Source organism: Schistocerca gregaria, chromosome 6 (genome assembly GCF_023897955.1).
Source record: "Schistocerca gregaria isolate iqSchGreg1 chromosome 6, iqSchGreg1.2, whole genome shotgun sequence".
Taxonomy (NCBI): domain Eukaryota; kingdom Metazoa; phylum Arthropoda; class Insecta; order Orthoptera; family Acrididae; genus Schistocerca; species Schistocerca gregaria.
Genome location: NC_064925.1, coordinates 336,676,895 through 336,696,593, shown reverse-complemented (window position 1 = coordinate 336,696,593; position 19,699 = coordinate 336,676,895). Strand labels below are relative to the sequence as shown.

Below are 19,699 nucleotides of genomic sequence, written 5' to 3'. Positions count from 1 at the left end.
GTATCCCAAAACAAAGATGACTGGAGGAAGTTAGCTGTGCTGCAAAAAAGTTTGTACTATAATTAATGGAATGAAAATTGTTTAATTGCTATAGACACTGATAATTAACACAGGACTGAAAGTGGATGGGAAAGCACATATGAATCATTGTTCTGTGATGATATTGAAGTAAGTGATTTGTATGGCAAAGAAAATGAAGTCAGATGAAAAAAATCAGAAAAAGCAACAGCTAGCCTCAAGTTTTTGAATTTTGAAGCTAATTAGAATGATAAACCAAAAGAAACAGGCAATACAGATGTACAAAAAGAGGAAACAGATCCCTAGATAATGATAAAGTGAAGTACTTTTGTCAAGACAGCGGTAGTTATAAATAGTTTACAGTAATGGGCACTGAACATAACACCCCCCCCAAATGAGCCATGGACCTTACCATTATGGCCTGCATGACTGATTATCATGAACTTTGGCTTACACAGAGAAAGTAGAAATGTATTCTGGTACAAAAGATGAGTAAATATATTAGGAAAAAAATGAACAGTGGAAAATCCAGGATGAAATAATGACAATATTATGAAAGGGAAAGTTGCTACTCACCATGCAGTAGAGATGCTGAGTCATAGATACAAGCAACAAAAAGACTGTTACACATAGCTTTAACCCAAACAGGTCTACATTAGGATATACAAAAACACACACACACACACACAGACATGCACACAAAAGCAACTCACACACACATGACCACGGTCTCTGGCTGCCAAGGCCAGACTAGTGTGTGTGTGTGTGTGTGTGTGTGTGTGTGTGTGTGTGTGTGTGTCTGAATGTTTTGTTGGTTCTGGGGAAGGCCTATCCCACTGAAAGCTTGGTTTCACAGTCTCTCTGTTGTGCTTGTCTGCAACTCAGCATCACTACTATTTGCAAAAAATGGTGACTTTGCAATTATTTATTAATTTTTATGATTTTGTAATCACAATTAATTCATCTTTCATATGTTTTATGTATTTTAGTCATGGATGACTGGAATTCAGTAGTAGGAAAAGGGAGAGAACGAAACATAGTAGGTGAACATGGACTGGGGAAAAGAAATGAAAGAGGAAGCTGCCTGGTAGATTTTTGCACAGAGCACAACTTAATCATAGCTAACACTTGGTTCAAGAATCATAAAAGAAGGCTGTATACATGGAAGAAGCCTGGAGATACTGACAGGTTTCAGATAAATTATATAATGGTAAGAAAGAGATTTAGGAACCAGGTTTTAAATTATAAGACATTTCCAGGGGCAGATGTGGCCTCTGACCACAATCTATTGGTTATGACCTGTAGATTAAAACTGAAGAAACTGCAAAAAGGTGGAATTTAAGGGGATGGAACCTGGATAAACTAAAAGAACCAGAAGTTGTACAGTGTTTCAGGGAGAGCATAAGGGAGCAACTGACAGGAATGGGGAAAAGAAATACAGTAGAAGAAGAATGGGTAGCTTTGAGGGATGAAGTAGTGAAGGCAGCAGAGGATCAAGTAGGTAAAAAGACGAGGGCTAGTAGAAATCCTTGGGTAACAGAAGAAATATTGAATTTAATTGATGAAAGGAGAAAATATAAAAATGCAGTAAATGAAGCAGGAAAAAAAGAATACAGACGTCTCAAAAATGAGATCGACAGGAAATGCAAAATGGCTAAGCAGGGATGGCTAGAGGACAAATGTAAGGATGTAGAGGCTTATCTCACTAGGGGTAAGACAGATACTGCCTACAGGAAATTAAAGAGACCTTTGGAGGTAAGAGAACCACTTGTATGAACATCAAGAGCTCAGATGGAAACCCAGTTCTAAGCAAAGAAGGGAAAGCAGAAAGGTGGAAGGAGTATATAGAGGGTCTATACAAGGGCAGTGTACTTGAGTACAATATTATGGAAATGGAATATGATGTAAATGAAGATGAAATGGGAGATACGATACTGCGTGAAGAGTTTGACAGAGCACTGAAAGACCTGAGCGAAACAAGGCCCCCGGAGTAGACAACATTCCATTGGAACTACTGATGGCCTTGGGAGAGCCAGTCCTGACAAAACTCTACCATTTGGTGAGCAAGATGTATGAGACTGGCGAAATACCCTCAGACTTCAAGAAGAATATAATAATTCCAATCCCAAAGAAAGCAGGTGTTGACAGATTTGAAAATTACCGAACTATCAGTTTAATAAGTCACAGCTGCAAAATACTAACGCGAATTCTTTACAAACGAATGGAAAAACTAGTAGAAGCCGGCCTCGGGGAAGATCAGTTTGGATTCCGTAGAAATGTTGGAACACGTGAGGCAATACTGACCCTACGACTTATCTTAGAAGCTAGATTAAGGAAGGGCAAACCTACGTTTCTAGCATTTGTAGACTTAGAGAAAGCTTTTGAGAATGTTGAATGGAATACTCTTTTTCAAATTCTGAAGGTGTCAGGGATAAAATACATGGAGAGAAAGGCTATTTACAATTTTTACAGAAAACAGATGGCAGTTATAAGAGTCAAGGGACATGAAAGGGAAGCAGTGGTTGGGACGGGAGTGAGACAGGGTTGTAGCCTCTCCCTGATGTTATTCAATCTGTATATTGAGCAAGCAGTGAGGGAAACAAAAGAAAAATTTGGAGTAGGTATTAAAATCCATGGAGAAGAAATAAAAACTTTGAGGTTTGCCGATGACATCGTAACATCGTAATTCTGTCAGAGACAGCAAAGGACTTGGAAGAGCAATTGAACGGTATGGATAGTGTCTTGAAAGGAGGATATAAGATGAACATCAACAAAAGCAAAACGAGGATAATGGAATGTAGTCGAATTAAGTCGGGTGATGCTGAGGGAACTGGATTAGGAAATGAGACACTTAAAGTAGTAAAGGAGTTTTGCTATTTGGGGAGCAATATAACTGATGATGGTCGACGTAGAGAGGATATAAAATGTAGACTGGCAATGGCAAGGAAAGCGTTTCTGAAGAAGAGAAATTTGTTAACATTGAGTATAGATTTAAGTGTCAGGAGTCACTTCTCAAAGTATTTGTATAGAGTGTAGCTACGTATGGAAGTGAAACATGGATGATAAATTGTTTGGACAAGAAGAGAATAGAAGCTTTCGAAATGTGGTGCTACAGAAAAATGCTGAAGATTAGATGGGTAGATCACATAACTAATGAGGAAGTATTGAATAGGATTGGGGAGAAGAGAAGTTTGTGGCACAACTTGACCAGAAGAAGGGATCGGTTGGTAGGACATGTTTTGAGGCATCAAAGGATCACAAATTTAGAATTGGAGGGCACTGTGGAGGGTAAAAATCGTAGAGGGAGACCAAGAGATGAATACACTAAGCAGATCCAGAAGGATGTAGGTTGCAGTGGGTACTGGTAGATGAAGAAGCTTGCACAGGATAGAGTAGCATGGAGATTTGCATCAAACCAGTCTCAGGACTGAAGACCACAACAACAACATGTATTGTAGACTCAAGAAGATAGTGACTGACTGGTTTTGAATGGTACCATAACCTGCTGTTGTACACAATTGCAAGATTTATCATAAACAGTGGTGAAATTAAGAGATTTAGATCCAATGAGATGTCACTGTTGCTAGTTAGTGGAGGAATCAGTGAAAGATAGAAATAACCCATTTTTATCCAATGCCAAACTGTATGCAGTAGCACTGTACAGTAGTACAAGACACATTCAAAAAGTAAGGACTATTTGCTCATACTTAAATGTTACCAGCCCTTCAGATAGATGAATGAATGCAGCCAGAACTGTTGTTGGTTTACAACATCAGAGAAGTTAGTTTTTTTATTCAATAGTTGTCTGACTTATGGCAAACAATAACTGCTTCAAAAATCATTGCATCTAATAGTTGAAAATTGCGTGTTGTAATTTAATTTTTGTGTGCACAAGAGTCCACAAGTGCTCAAATTTATCAGTAGTTGTGCCCAGTTTATGAGCTTACAGCACTGAATGAAGGAAAGATTAGACAGTGGTGTTGCATCTTTAGAATTGACCATTCAAATGTGCTTAATGAATAATGGAGTGGTGGGCCCCGTATCCAGGCTGATGAAATAATACAAGTGGATCACAAACTGTGATGATGAATACCCCATACTGGATATACCACTATTTATACAACTGTCACGAAAAATCTTTGATATCACAAACTGAGAGAATGTAGGCACCAAAACTGCTTGCCTACCAAGACAAAGAACAAAGGCTGTAAAATAAATAAATAAAAAAATTCAGATGAAAAATTCCAGATTGCTATTGACAACCGGGAAGTGATTTGTTATCCCGTGTTTTTGTGGGTGACAAGACATGGAAATCCTTAACCACACAAAATCAAGAAAACAGTCAATGTGAGGGTACCACTAAATTATGCCAGGAGAGAAAAAAATTAAATCATCTCCTGTTTAATTCAAAAAATATTGGTTAACATTTACTGGAGTGAAAAGTGGGTTCTTTAGCTTGATTTCATCGAACGTGGTTCTATTACTGCTATTTCACAAAATATGGTTCAACTATAAGTGATGAGTGCTGTGAACTGTTTGCCAAACTGAGAACCAGTGACTCATCAACTCTCCTTCCACTTGAAACAATGGCTTGGTGGACAATGGTTTGAATATGATGAAAGAAGACTGTTGGTTTCAATAGGTTCAGTTCTCATGAGAAGAAGTTCTATGCAGAGGAGTTGAATAAGTTAGTCTAACATTTTAAAAAAGGAATTGCAAGTCTCTCTTCTGTACAGGTGGATTCAATTTTGTATGTGTTGTAGTGTTTCGAGAATTTCTGCGTAAATTCTATAAATTCTCGGCCTTCTACTATCTCGAACACATGATATTTTAGAAGTGATTGTGGGATGATACAATCCTACCTACTGTGCGTCATATGTTTGTGTGTGCAGGTTTGAAATTCAGTTGCAAGAAGAACGTAGACGAGGGGGTCGAATGGCAACGATAAATATTTGTCAGGTGATCCATGGAAGGTTTAGTGAAAGTGTACAAAAGAACCATGGAGTTTCTATGTTACTCTGTGCTAATTGTGTCAGCGACCATTGTTATAATAACAAAAACAGTTGAGAAGGTACTCTTGAGAAAAACTTTTGTCTTAGCCTTGTTGAAGGGAGGACATGTATTCTGATTCATGTTGATAATGGACATGGTTTTTAAACCAAATTTCTCTTATATGTAAATTAGTTTGTTTTCGATGTTTGATGACACGAGAGACTTACTAAACAGTAAATATTCAATGTGAAGGGTGGGTTTTGTAATATGTCTGAAGTTTAAATACACATCGTTAGTTAACAAAAACGAAACTTTGTACGACTACAAATTTTTAAAAATAGAAAGAGTCTTAGGAAATTCCTATACCTAGCAGTATACTTCAGAGAAGAAGTGAAAGAGAGTTTGCAGCAGCAGGCTAAACAGCAAGGAAGGTCGGCCAAGCATCTCAAGAAAGTCATCTGGGAAAAGAAGTGGGAGTTAGTAAATCTACTTCACACTTAAATCATCATCCAAGCCATTAGAGTGTGCCCAAATCAGACACTGAAGTCATTAAGTAACAGAATTTTGAGAACAAAATTGGGGCAAATCTGTCTTAGATCAATCAGTACAAATTGATATATAGTCGTGGAAGTTTAAATTATAATTTAAACATTTAATCTGGGAAAGATCTCCTTTTGGGACTGCAGTAATCCTAGAATCATAGAACACTTATTTAGCCTCCTTGTTAGTAGAAAATTCCAGCTTGTGTAAGGACTGAAGCTTTATCCACACCAGACAGAGATATAGGAGAATGGTTCTGTAACTTGGGATGATGAGTAGCATATGAGAGCTCAGTTAGAAAATGTTAGTAGAGGAATCAGCCGAAGTCAGATGGAATCAACTCATTCCTTCCTAATACTAAACTGTTTGCAGTAGCACTGAACGTAGCGCAAAGTCTGCCTTATAGCATATCCAAAGTATGCTTTATTTCTCTTGGACAGTTGGTGAAAGTCATTACCAGGGTTGTGTAATTGACCATTAAGAAATGTGGTGACCTGAGTGAGACAAGAGCCAACACATCTGACACATCCTGACAAGTTGCAACAGGACAGAAAGCCACAGTTTTCCAGACTCAACACAGAGGCTGATATCCCATAAAAATATATGTTTGAATTAGTACTTCTCATGTTTTGGCAACCTGCTATTGAAGAGTGATAAATATAATTACTTACCTCCAAATAAAGCCACTGCCTCTGAACAAGCAAAACTAGTTCCAAAGTCTCCATGATTAAGGAAAGTGTACGTTCCCAATAATCCACTTCTTTTGCAAATGCCTCCACAAATCTGCAGAGAAAAGAAATTAATTATCATGTATTAGACAATAACAGTTATGGAGAAAAGCCCTCGGGCAGTTCTGTATTTCACTATGGTCCATGGGCAAAGTACAGAAGGGACAATGGATAGAATTCAATAATCCATAAAATTCTGATATTTAACGATAATATATTTCAGACTTCTATCACAAGTCGTGGAAGTACATCAGGAATACATTTAAAACATTGATACACATTAAATCATACAATATTTATGAAATATATGCAGCAGAACTCAATGGATGATAGCGATTCTTTGATAATGCTACATACCGCTGATTTATTAACAACTGCACTTTTATTTTATTATGGAATTGGTTCATCGACATTTGCCCTCATAATAGTTAAAAAGAGTATTTTATAGAGATGCCTGTAATACCTAACTTAGATATATAATTTCCGTATGAAATTGTGATGAATGATAGAGGCTTTGTTCACTTTTGATGATAAGGTACCTTCTTGCTCAAATGACGTAATAAGAAACTGGATTAGAAGTAGCTTGCAAAAGTATATTATCATGTTTTCTCTCATGATGGAGAAAACTTACTTAAGGGCCACAGAGAGGAATCATTCCCATCCAGTCAGCATCTAGAATTCATTGTCTGGTTCCCATTTAATAATGACATTTTCATGATCTGGACTCATGGCATGGAAAACCTTTGTTCTTTCCTGCATAACTGTGACAGCTATCCCAAATACTCTTTATCTGGAACTTCTCAATTCATCAAGCCACCTTCCTCAATGTCGATATCCACAAACACACCTGTTTTTATAATGCATCCCCAACCTCAACAGCACCTCCACTTTGACATCCATCACCAATTGCATGTTAAAAAGTATCTTCCTTACAGCCTTATCACACATCAATGCTGCATCTGCAGTGGGGTTTTTAAAATATACCAATAACTTTAAGCCGTCAGAACACGGACCATGCAACTGAAAGTTGAGCATTGAGCAAGCCAAGTATCTGACATCGTAGCAAGGAATAGCACATTCGAGAGTCTTTCCAAATGTGCAGAGCAATATCTAGCACGTCAGATATTCCGAGTGTGTGTCTGAGCATTGACCAATGAGATGGCACAATGCCACCTACGTCCCATACACACCGCCTCACTTCAGTACAGAGTTGTGAGGTGCCATATTTGCATTCATTTCAAGCCTATACGTATATATGACGTTTCTGGGAACCAGCAAATTGAGAATCACTGGAAAACCCCCTTGTTAACTGTCTGATTCTTTCCAATAAAATAATGAGAAACATCATATTCGTGGCAAAAGAATTATTGTAACTTGTGTATTATGTGAGTATGCTAGTTGGAGGCAGCAACACACTGAAGATCCACCCAAAACACCAAAGTGGTGAAGATATAAGTTGATTAATCGTACAGTAGATCACAGTGCTTTACATTTCGTGGTTAAACTTTTTAGTAAATTTATTATTACTAAACTAACAGTTTCCTCAGTTTCCATACTGCTGCGTATTTTGCCATTTTTCAACCTGGGGTTTAAATAAAGCAGTGCTTTCTGAGAAAGGACTAAGGGTATCCTACCAATAAATTATGTAGGCTTTCTTTTCCTCTGCCATCACATGAACATTTATTCCTTATTTAACCATAACTATATGTTCTTATACATAATGTCTGTGACTGTTAACTTTCAAATAACATTGCACATCATAGCACTAACAAACCATTAAAAAAGTAATCAACTTGTGCTGTTTTAATTAGTCAATCCAAATTCTTCCCAGAATTTGCACTGCACTTAGTTCATGCAGTTCACCTGCTGCTGTCACTACTCCATTTCCTTGCAGATTTTTAATTCATTATTGTTGCCCAGAATTAAATGCACCATACTTGTGCTTGATCTCCCTTTACTATTTTCAAGCTTGAAGCCTTGGAATGCGTTTTATCTGTGATTTCTTGATTGCAGTCAGTTGCTCATTGTTGGCTGCAGATTGAAAAATGTAATGGTCATTTTACGTAGTTCTCTGGACAGTCCCGTCCTTTGAAAATACATTGTCTTTATGGCGAATGTTGGTAATGTGTTATACTATCTGTGTGATGAGGGAGAGGAAAACAAGTTATGCTAAGGCAAAATATCAGGTGCAAAATACACAACAGTATGTGTAGCAAGTGTTGAGCATCACTCAAGTATAAAAAAAAGATATTAGCACTGTACTTTCATTTCCAAATTTGTGTTTACTCTCAGATAGAAACCCAGTTCTAAGCAAAGAAGGGAAAGCAGAGAGGTGGAAGGAGTATATAGAGGGTCTATACAAGGGCGATGTACTTCAGGACAATATTATGGAAGTGGAAGAGGATGTAGATGAAGATGAAATGGGAGATACGATACTGCGTGAAGAGTTTGACAGAACACTGAAAGACCTGAGTCGAAACAAGGTCCCCGGAGTAGACAACATTCCATTGGAACTACTGACGGCCTTGGGAGAGCCAGTCCTGACAAAATTCTACCATCTGGTGAGCAAGATGTATGAAACAGGCGAAATACCCTCAGACTTCAAGAAGAATATAATAATTCCAATCCCAAAGAAAGCAGATGTTGACTGATGTGAAAATTACCGAACAATCAGTTTAATAAGCCACAGCTGCAAAATACTAACACGAATTCTTTACAGACGAATGGAAAAACTAGTAGAAGCTGACCTCGGTGAAGATCAGTTTGGATCCCGTAGAAATACTGGAACACGTGAGGCAATACTGACCTTATGACTTATCTTAGAAGAAAGATTAAGGAAAGGCAAATCTACGTTTCTAGCATTTGTAGACTTAGAGAAAGCTTTTGACAATGTTGATTGGAATACTCTCTTTCAAATTCTGAAGGTGGCAGGGGTAAAATACAGGGAGCGAAAGGCTATTTACAATTTGTACAGAAACCAGATGGCAGTTATAAAGGGTCAAGGGACATGAAAGGGAAGCAGTGGTTGGGAAGGGAGTAAGACAGGGTTGCAGCCTCTCCCCAATGTTATTCAATCCGTATATTGATCAAGCAGTGAAGGAAACAAAAGAAAAGTTTGGAGTAGATATTAAAATCCATGGAGAAGAAATAAAAACTTTGAGGTTCACCGATGACATCGTAATTCTCTCAGGGACAGCGAAGGACTTGGAAGACCAGTTGAATGGAATGGACATTGTCTTGAAAGGAAGATATAAGATGAACATCAACAAAAGCAAAACGAGGATAATGGAATGTAGTTGAATTAAGTCGGGTGATGCTGAGGGAATTAGATTAGGAAATGAGACACTTAAAGTAGTAAAGGAGTTTTGCTATTTGGGGAGCAATATAACTGATGATGGTCGACGTAGAGAGGATATAAAATGTAGACTGGCAATGGCAAGGAAATCGTTTCTGAAGAAGAGAAATTTGTTAACATCGAGTATAGATTTAAGTGTCAGGAAGTCATTTCTGAACGTGTTTGTATGGAGTGTAGCCATGTATGGAAGTGAAACATGGACGATAAATAGTTTGGACAAGAAGAGAATAGAAGCTTTCAAAATGTGGTGCTACAGAAGAATGCTGAAGATTAGATGGGTAGATCACATAACTAATGAGGAAGTATTGAATAGGATTATGGAGAAGATAAGTTTGTGGCACAACTTGACCAGAAGAAGAGATCGGTTGGTAGGACATGTTCTGAGGCATCATGGGATCACCAATTTATTATTGGAGGGCAGCGTGGAGGGTAAAAATCGTAGAGGGAGACCAAGAGATGAATACACTAAGCAGATTCAGAAGGATGTTGGTTGCAGTAGGTACTGGGAGATGAAGAAGCTTGCACAGGATAGAGTAGCATGGAGAGCTGCATCAAACCAGTCTCAGGACTGAAGACAACAACAACAACATCAGAAAGCAATGTGTAAGTACATGCATGCAAATGCACACACTTACATGTTGTATTGGTTCGTAGGAAAAGCCAAGGATAACCGCTGCAAAGCGCCCGCAAAAGATGTATTTTGCTACGCCGGAAGGCGAGAACAAATAATAAAGATATCATCCAATTTTTTGTCATTTTATGTCTTGAGTTTTAGTGGAGAGAGGACATGTTTAGATATGAGATGTGTGTAGAAGCTTTCCTGCCTTGAGTAAGACACGACTCTCAGGTGAGGGACACATTATTGAGGTACGTTCAGGGTACACCATCTTCTGGAAGAGAAAGGATGCAGGAGAACCACGTATCCATGGTGCAGGATTTGCTGTAAAAACGAAAATAGTGAAAGATCTTTGACTTACACCTGCCACAATTAATGAAAGACTGATGACTCTTAGAGTACCCATTGGTTCAGACAGTTTCATCGTCTTCGTCTCTGCATATGCTCCTGCTTTAGACAGTGATGAAGATACAAAGAATCAGTTCTACCACCACCTGAACAGTACTCTCTCTACGATACCCATTAAATATAAATTAATTTTAATTGGTGATTTCAATGCCAGAGTGGGAAAGGACAACCGTTTTTGGAGAGACATCATGGATAAACAAGGGGTCGGAAACTGCAATGCAAATGGGTTGTTAATTCTTGGTCTATATGCTGAGCACGAAATTATCATCTCCAACTCCCAATTCCACTTGCCTAAACGCTATAAAAGCACATGGATCCACCCACGCTCCAAACATTGGCATCTTATAGACTACATTATTACTTGACAGCGTGACAAGAAAGACATTCTCATCACAAAAGCAGCACTAAACATCGATGAGTGCTGGACTGACCATAGACTTTTAGTCAGCCGTTTGAGAGTACCAAAGCATCGCAAGCCATGATCCCACTCTTCAAACCCACCACGCTGAAAATTCAACATGAGCAACCTGAACAACAAAAACGTTCACTCACACTTCCAAGACATGCTGTCTGAACAACTTAACAAAGCTCCAGCAACCACAGATGATGTCGAACAAGAATGGACCACATTAAAGAACATCATCAAAGAAACTGCTGAGAATGTTGTTGGTTTTAGTGCACGAAAAAGAAGTGACTGGTTTGATGACAACCAAGGAGAAATCCAAGCAATGCACAGCGGGATGCTTACCTATCCCTTACTCAAGATCCGTCCTGCGCAGGAAAGAAAGCACACTTTCAAGAACTCAAGCAGAAATGTCTAAATGAAATACGAGCAATCAAGAACAAATGGTGGCAACGGAAAGCCACAGAACTCCAAAATCTTTCCGATGCAAGGAACCTGCGTGGCTTCTACGCTGGTATTAAAGAGCTGTATGGACCTATTCGCTCCTCATCAGGAACACTGAAAGCTGCTGACAACTCCACCATTCTTACTGAAAGTCAGGACATCTTAAATCGTTGGTAAGAGCACTTCACCTCACTGTTAAACAGCCCATCTACTTCCGCTAGAGATTTTCTCAAAAATGTCCCACAGCACCCTCCACAACCCTGGATGGCTGATCCTCCAACTTTTCAAGAATTTTGCAAGGCACTCAAGACTGTGAAACCTGGGAAGGCTCCTGGACCTGACAGCATCCCGATGGAGCTTATTGAGGATGGCGGCTTGCCTCTAAAAACTAGACTCTTCTCGCTCATTCAATTAATGTGGGAAACCCACAAGGTACCAGTTGACTTGAAGAAATCCACAACTGTCACCATCTTCAAAAAGGGCGACAGAAACGTCTGTGGTAACTACCGGGCAATATCCCTACTCTCTGTCACTGGCAAAATTTTTGCAAGAATCCTTTTAAATCACCTCCAGACACTTTCAGAGACTATACTACCTGAGTCTCAATACGGGTTTCGACCTTCAAGAGGGACAATTGACATGATTTTCTGTGCACAACAACTACAGGAGAAGTGCAGAGAACAGCAAAAGCCTTTACTACTTGTTTACTACGATCTAGAAAAGGCCTTTGATACAGTTCCCAGAAAAGCCATGTGGATGGTCTTAAAATGCTTCGGCTGCCCTGAACATTTTGGACTGAAGCTCTCCACGATGATATGACTGGACAGGTCCTCTGCCAGAATGAAACAACTGGTGAATTCCCAATAACAAGTGGGCTTAAACAAAGATGCGTTCTTGCACCAACATTATTTGAATTGTATCTGGCAGCTATGCTTTACAAGACATCCGTAAACAATGCAGGAATAGAACTAAAGTACAGGTTCGATGGAGGATTGTTCAACCAGTCCAGACCCCATTCAAAAAGGTTCACCAGTACCACTCATGTGACAGAGCTGCAGTATGTTGATGACAATGCTTCTCCAGCTCATTCACCTGCAGAGTTGCAGCTGTCAGTTAATCCCTTCAGCAGGGTGTAAGAACGATTTGGTCTCTCCATCAATAATCCAAAGACAAAGGTGATAACGCAGCCAACTCCTGGCTCCTCCGTTCCTGATTTCAGCATATCCATTTATGATACACCCTTGGAACAAGTGAACCATTTCCTCTACCTAGGAAGCATACTGTCATCTAACTGCTCATCTGGAAAAGATGTGGAGAATAGATTACGTGCTGCCCGTGTAGCATTTGGACGTCTTACAAAGCGTTTCTTCCTGAATAAAGACCTAACACTGTACACCAAACTGATGGTGTACAAAGCTGTAGTCATTTCCACCCTGCTATATGGTTGCAAAACCTGGACGTTATATTGCTGTGATCTGAAGAAACTAGAATGCTTCAACCAACAGAAGCTAAGATATATCATGAACCTGAAATGGGATGACTTCATATCCAACACGGTTGCTCTTGAGAAAGCAAAAATGTATAGCATGGAAGCTCCTATCATTGGGCATCAATTCAGATGGGTCGGACATGTCCAGCGGATAAAAACTGACAGACTTCCACGCCAAATGCTGCACAGCAAAGTGAGCATAGGTAAAAGGCCACGAGGTGCCCCTATCAAACGTTATAAGGATCAGTACAAGAAAAATTTGAAAAACTTGAACATCAATCCGAGTAACTGGTCCACAACAGCAGAAGATCGAAGTCGCTGGTGCTCAGTTACCTCAAATGTTCTTCAAAACTTTGAGCTGGAACGTCAAAGAATGGAGAATGACAAACAGCAGAGACGTATACTCCTCCAGGCTCAGCCATGTCCTCCACCTTCCATCAGCTGTAATGTCTGTGGCCCCCTGTTCCACACTAGGATTGGATTGCTAAACCATCAACACTTCCACGCCTGAACCGTGACAACAGAACGACGAGTAGCTTTCACGATATCTGAACAATAATTTTTCTCAGTGCAAAAATGTTGTTGTTGTTGTCTTCAGTCCTGAGACTGGTTTGATGCAGCTCTCCATCCTACTCTATCCTGTGCAAGCTTCTTCATTTCCCACTACTTACTGCAACCTACATCCTTCTGAATCTGCTTAGTGTATTCATCTCTTGGTCTCCCTCTATGATTTTTAACCTCCATGCTGCCCTCCAATGCTAAATTTGTGATCCCTTGATGCCTCAGAACATGTCCTACCAACCGGTCCCTTCTTCTTGTCAAGTTGTGCCACAAATTTCTCTTCTCCCCAGTTCTATTCAATACCTCTTCATTAGTTATGTGATCTACCCATTTAATATTCAGCATTCTTCTGTAGCACCACATTTCGAAAGCTTCTATTCTCTTCTTGTCCAAACTATTCATCGTTCACGTGTCACTTCTATACACGGCCATACTTCATACAAATACTTTCAGAAACGACTTCCTGATACTTAAATCTATACTCGATGTTAACAAATTTCTCTCCTTCCGAAACGCTTTCCTTGCCATTGCCAGTCTACATTTTATATCCTCTCTACTTTGACCATCATCAGTTATTTTGCTCCCCAAATAGCAAAACTCATTTACTACTTTAAGAGTCTCATTTCCTAATCTAATACCCTCAGCATCACCCGATTTAATTCAACTACATTCCATTATCCTCGTTTTGCTTTTGTTGATGTTCATCTTATATCCTCCTTTCAAGACACTGTCCATTCCATCCAGCTGCTCTTCCAGTTCCTTTGATGTCTCTGATAGAATTACTATGTCATTGGCGAACCTCAAAGTTTTTATTTCTTCTCCATGGATTTTAATACCTACTCTGAATTTTTCTTTTGTTTCCTTTCTTGCTTGCTCAATACACAGACTGAATAACATCGGGGATAGGCTACAACCCTGTCTTATTCTCTTCCCAACCACTGCTTGCCTTTCGTGCCCATTGACTCTTATAACTACCATCTGGTTTCTGTACAAATTGTAAATAGGCTTTATAGAGGAACCTTTCTGGTGAATACAATTTAATATGACAGTAGTTAGAATCTTATGTCACTTAAATTGTAAATAGCCTTTTGCTCCATGTATTTGATCCCTGCCGCCCTCAGAATTTGAAAGAGAGTATTCCAGTTAACATTGTCAAAAGCTTTCTCTAAGTCTACAAATGCTAGAAATGTAAGTTTGCCTTTCCTTAATCTATTTTCTAAGATACGTCGTAGGATCATTATTGCGTCATGTGTTGCAACATTTCTACAGAATCCAAACTGATCTTCCCTGAGTGTCGGCTCCTACCAGTTTTTCCATAATTCTGTAAAGAATTCATGTTAGTATTTTGCAGCTGTGGCTTATTAAACTGATTGTTCGGTAATTTGCATATCTGTCAATACCTGCTTTCTTTGGGATTGGAATTATTATATTCTTCTTGAAGTCTGAGGGTTTTTCACCTGCCTCATGCACCTTGCTCACTAGATGGTTGAGTTTTGTCAGGGCTGGCTCTCCCAAGGAGACAAAGTATAAAAAATTCAAAATTTGGGCATTAATTGAAAATAATTGATTTCTATTAATGTGTGTGCACATACATGAGCACGCACACACACTAATAAGAATATAATTTAATCTGTTACTTAAAAATAACAGTAAATTGAGTTATATACCTAGTTGATTTCATTGCTGATAATGCGACCTGATTCTCCTCTAGTGCCTGACCAACTTCATCAATACTCTTCAGTCTGAAAACTCCTTTGTCTTTGTGAGGTACCATATCCAATTCCATAGTCCTCCATATCTCAGTTATTTGTTTCAGGCCCTGCAGAAATTTCACATAGAATTCCATTGTCTTATGCATATTATTGTATTATGCACCGCTGTGAAACCCAGTAAATTGAAGTATCAAAGGCATCATTAAAAATTATAGTACTTACAGTTTCAATTGATAATTCCATTGCAGCTGCATTTGAAATTTCATTTATATGCTCTGCATAGTTCTGAAATTTCAATTCCATTATCACATCAAGTGTGAAATCTGGTGAATCCTGATCGAAATCACTGAAGATATAAGAATGGCATAGGTTTAAAATTAGAACACCGGATGATATAAAAATTATATTATTTATGTTATATGAAATGCATTGCTCATTACATTTTAAATTTTCAGAAAGAAAGTACATAAACAATTTCAGTTACTTCAAATAACTCACTTTCTGTATGCCTATACGCTGATCAGCCAGAACGTCATGACCATCAAACTACTATCAATATAAACCCATTGAGGTGATAACAGTGTCACTTGGCAAAGAATGACTGCTAGTCAGACACATGGGCAGTGAGCGTGCTGTCCATGTGTAGACTGGAGAAGGCATCCAATCTATTTTACTTTAACCAAGGACAAACTGTTGTGGCTCAGAGGCTCGGCATGGGAATTTTAGAAACTGCATGACCTGTAGGGTGTTTAAGGAGTTCTGTGGTGAGTGTCCTCAGCAAGTGGCGAAACCAAGATGAAACCACATTCAGACATAATGAGGTTGGGTGGCTATCCCTCATTAAAGATGTAGCACATTGTAGGCTGCAAACTGGTAAAACAGAAGAGGCAGTTAACTTTGATAGATATAACATCAGACTTTAATGTTGAGCAGAGTACAAGTGTGTCTGAACACACAGTGCACCGAACATTCCTAAAGACGGGCTTCCACAGCCGGCCACCTACGTGTGTGCCAATGTTAACACCATGACGTCAGCAACTACAACTGAAGTGGTCATACGACCACTGGCACTGGATGTTGGCACAGTGGCAGCACATTGCACGATCTGATGAATCCCAATTCCTTCTTTGTCATGCCGATGGGAGGGCATGAATCCATCGTCTTTCAGGAGTATAGCTCCTGACAACTGTACTGTGAAACGGAGGCAAGCTAGTAGTGGCTCTATTATGCTCTGGGAACATTCACATGGGCATCCATGAGCCCAGTGGAGCTTATGCATGACACTATGATGGCCAAGGAATATTGCATACTGGTTGCATACCACATACACTCCTTCACGATGATCATGTTTCTCGACGACAGTGAATTTTTTCAACAAGATAATGCATCATATCCCAAGGCCAGGAGTGTGATGGGATTGGTTCAAGGAGCACAGCGGCATGTTCCAGCTGATGTGCTGGTCCTGCTACTTGGCAGATCTGAACCCATTTGAACACATCTGGGATGTAACTGAATGTGGCACTTGGGCTAATTGTCTCCCTCCCAGGAATTTATGAGAATTAGGTGACTTGTGTGAGCAGACGTGGTGCTAACTCTCTCCAGCAACCTACCATGGCCTCATTGTTTCAATGCCATGATGTGTTGCTGCTATTATCAGTGCCAAAGGTGGACATTCTGGCTATGAGGTCATAATGTTCTGGCTGATCAGTGTAGAAACATGATTATAAAACAGGTGTACACAAATTATCAGTTTTCATACACCACAAAATACAAGTTTCAGAACTGTATTAAAACTTATAAAATAACCTGAAATGATATAGGTTCAGTGTAAAGAATTCACATCATCCAACTCTTGCTTCAGTTCTGAGCTGCCCAAGAACGATATAACCTTACAAGACAGTTAGCTTTACTGTACATGTTTCTTAATAAAACAATACTGTGAAAAAAACAGTTAAAAAAAGTTGAGGAAAAAGCATAAGAGAACAGAATATTGACACAATTTGAGAGACAATGGCAAGGCAAGGGAATTTATCAATAAGGTCCAAAACAGATTTGAGTCTATAAAATGGAGCACAGTCTTGACAATGAAGTCCCATGGGAAATGATAAAACAAACATGGAAGAAGCAGCAGTAGAAGTACATGGGAAAGGAAAACGAAGGAAGAAAAATCTATGGTTCTAAGAAGAATGCGAGTGAAATCCTAAACGAAGAGGAGTACTGAAGGAAAAAACCTTCATGAAAATTCCAACGAAAGCAAAGCAGCATATGAAAATGCTAATATAGAAAACCAACCATTTTCTAAGACAAAAAAAGAGTAGAGTAAGTGGAAAATCTAATTAAAAAAGTAGAACCGAAAAAAACACAAGGAATGCGAGAGGTTTTACAGATCAATTATGTTTTTCAGAAAAGTATACGTACTGCAGATGTATGGCATTAAACATAAAAATGGTAATACATTTTCAGAAAAAGCAAAAGGTATGGAAGCCTTAAAGGAATATTTTGAGGAACATTTAAATGTTGAGGATGGAAGTACAGAACTCGAGGAACAACATAAATATCACAGAATGTAGTTGCCTTAGTTGCACCACTGACAATGGAAGAGGTAGCAGATACAATCAAAATACTAAAAAACACAAAGCTCCAGGAGAGACATAATAAGAGCTGAACTGCTTAAAATGGTAGGAAATACACTTGCAAAAAAAAAAAAAAAGTGATCACAGTACTAGTCCACAAAAAGGGAGAAAAACAAGAATGCAGAAATTACAGAGGCATCTCATTAATTAGCACAAACTACAAAGTGTTCTAGATTATTTAGAAAGGATTGGAACCACATTTAAAAGAAGTAATAAATGAGATTTAAGTAGGATTTACAAAGAATCAATACACCATTGATCATATATTTGATCAAAAGTGGCCACACCCAAATTTTGGGAATACAAAAAGAAAAAAAAGACAACGTTGTTTTTTTATTTTAAGAGAGAAGTTTAGAACACCAAAGAAGAGTATAAATCTTGTAAATATTACACTGGAAAGCTCAAAAAGTACTGTGAAAATAAAAATAGGAAATATTTATGGAAGATTTCTTAACTTCTTGGCGAAACATAGACATATCAAAGTATTAATGTTCCACAACAATGTTTACTTTTTAGTGCATTATGAACTGGCTTTTGGCTTCTTAGGCCATCATCCAATAACTTAATACCAAACAAATAGTCCACACAACTTCAACGAGAATTTGTAGCTGTACAAAGATATGCGTATTTTATGAATATATCACTACAAAACACAAGCATAACATAGTATTATAAATAAATCTTATATTACAGTGTATTCAGATATTAAAACTATGCAAATGTATAAGCCAAAAATGTTCTACAAGTGAGTAATGACACAGGCTACTATGACTTATGGACAGATTGGTGTGTCTAATGAACAGACCGAATAAAGGGAGGGGAAGAAAGACTTCTGTGTAATGTGGGTGTTAAACAGTTATAACAAGCTTATTATCTAATGGTGAGAGAAATAATAAATAGCTGCTACTTTAATTAGGGTGAGTAATGGAACTGTGTTTGGTCATTAAGGACCAGGCAGGATTCTTTGATCGGTGTTTATTAATACCCAGAATTTCAAGTAATGTTAGTTTTCTGCCTGTGGGCAGCAAAGGTAGAATCTTTCTTTTTCAGTCTACACCTCATTTCATGCTCAACCATACTAATAGTTACAGCCCTATCTTACTGACCTAGAAATAATTTGCACAAACAGACTGCCGGGTATTTTATAAATTCCCTTAAAACAGAGTGGAATTTATAAAATTTCCACTGTGGTCCAAGCTGCTGGAGGTGGTCATGTGTGCATGAGGTGTGCTGGCATATGTGGGTGAATGGTGTGTGTTTCTTTCTTTTCCTGGTGAAGGCTTTGGCCAAAAACTGATGTACAGTATATGTGACTTTTAATTGTTCCTGTCTGTAACATAACATGCTATCTTTATGGTAAGTAGCAATCTATCTTTTGCTATATTGTTTACATTCTCCATACTTATACAGAAAGTTAGAGCAGCATGATATTCCTTATACCTGTTTCTATGTAACCACATATCACACGTATAGTTTATTAGGAGATTTCTCATTTACTTAACAAAATGTTAATTCAAATTATAATAAAAACATTCATCACTTGCCAGTAGTACTCTGAATATAGTGCAAAGAGACACTTCTATTGAGTAGGTCATGTCTACTGTTTATCATACATTAACAATTATTTCTTTGTCAGTTATACTGAGCACATGTGCACAAATTTCATGTTTTAATTAGATGCTCATAAGCTTTTAGACACGGGACATAGTGTGTGCTCTGACAGGGACCAGAAGAGAAGGATGCTTCTTTTCACATACATGTGAATTGCGTAAATTTTAGGTGCTGGTCCACTTCACGTAT

At 38.5% G+C, this 19,699-nt stretch overlaps 1 protein-coding gene across 1 annotated transcript in view; it reads right to left on the bottom strand.

Moving 5' to 3' along the window:
* Positions 1 to 19,699, bottom strand: part of LOC126278873 (dynein axonemal heavy chain 2) — a 914,655-nt gene that overhangs the window by 598,907 nt on the left and 296,049 nt on the right. The window contains 3 exon segments of the mRNA XM_049979148.1: positions 6,222 to 6,333; positions 15,222 to 15,373; positions 15,489 to 15,612. Of these exon segments, the coding sequence (XP_049835105.1) occupies positions 6,222 to 6,333; positions 15,222 to 15,373; positions 15,489 to 15,612 (388 nt within the window).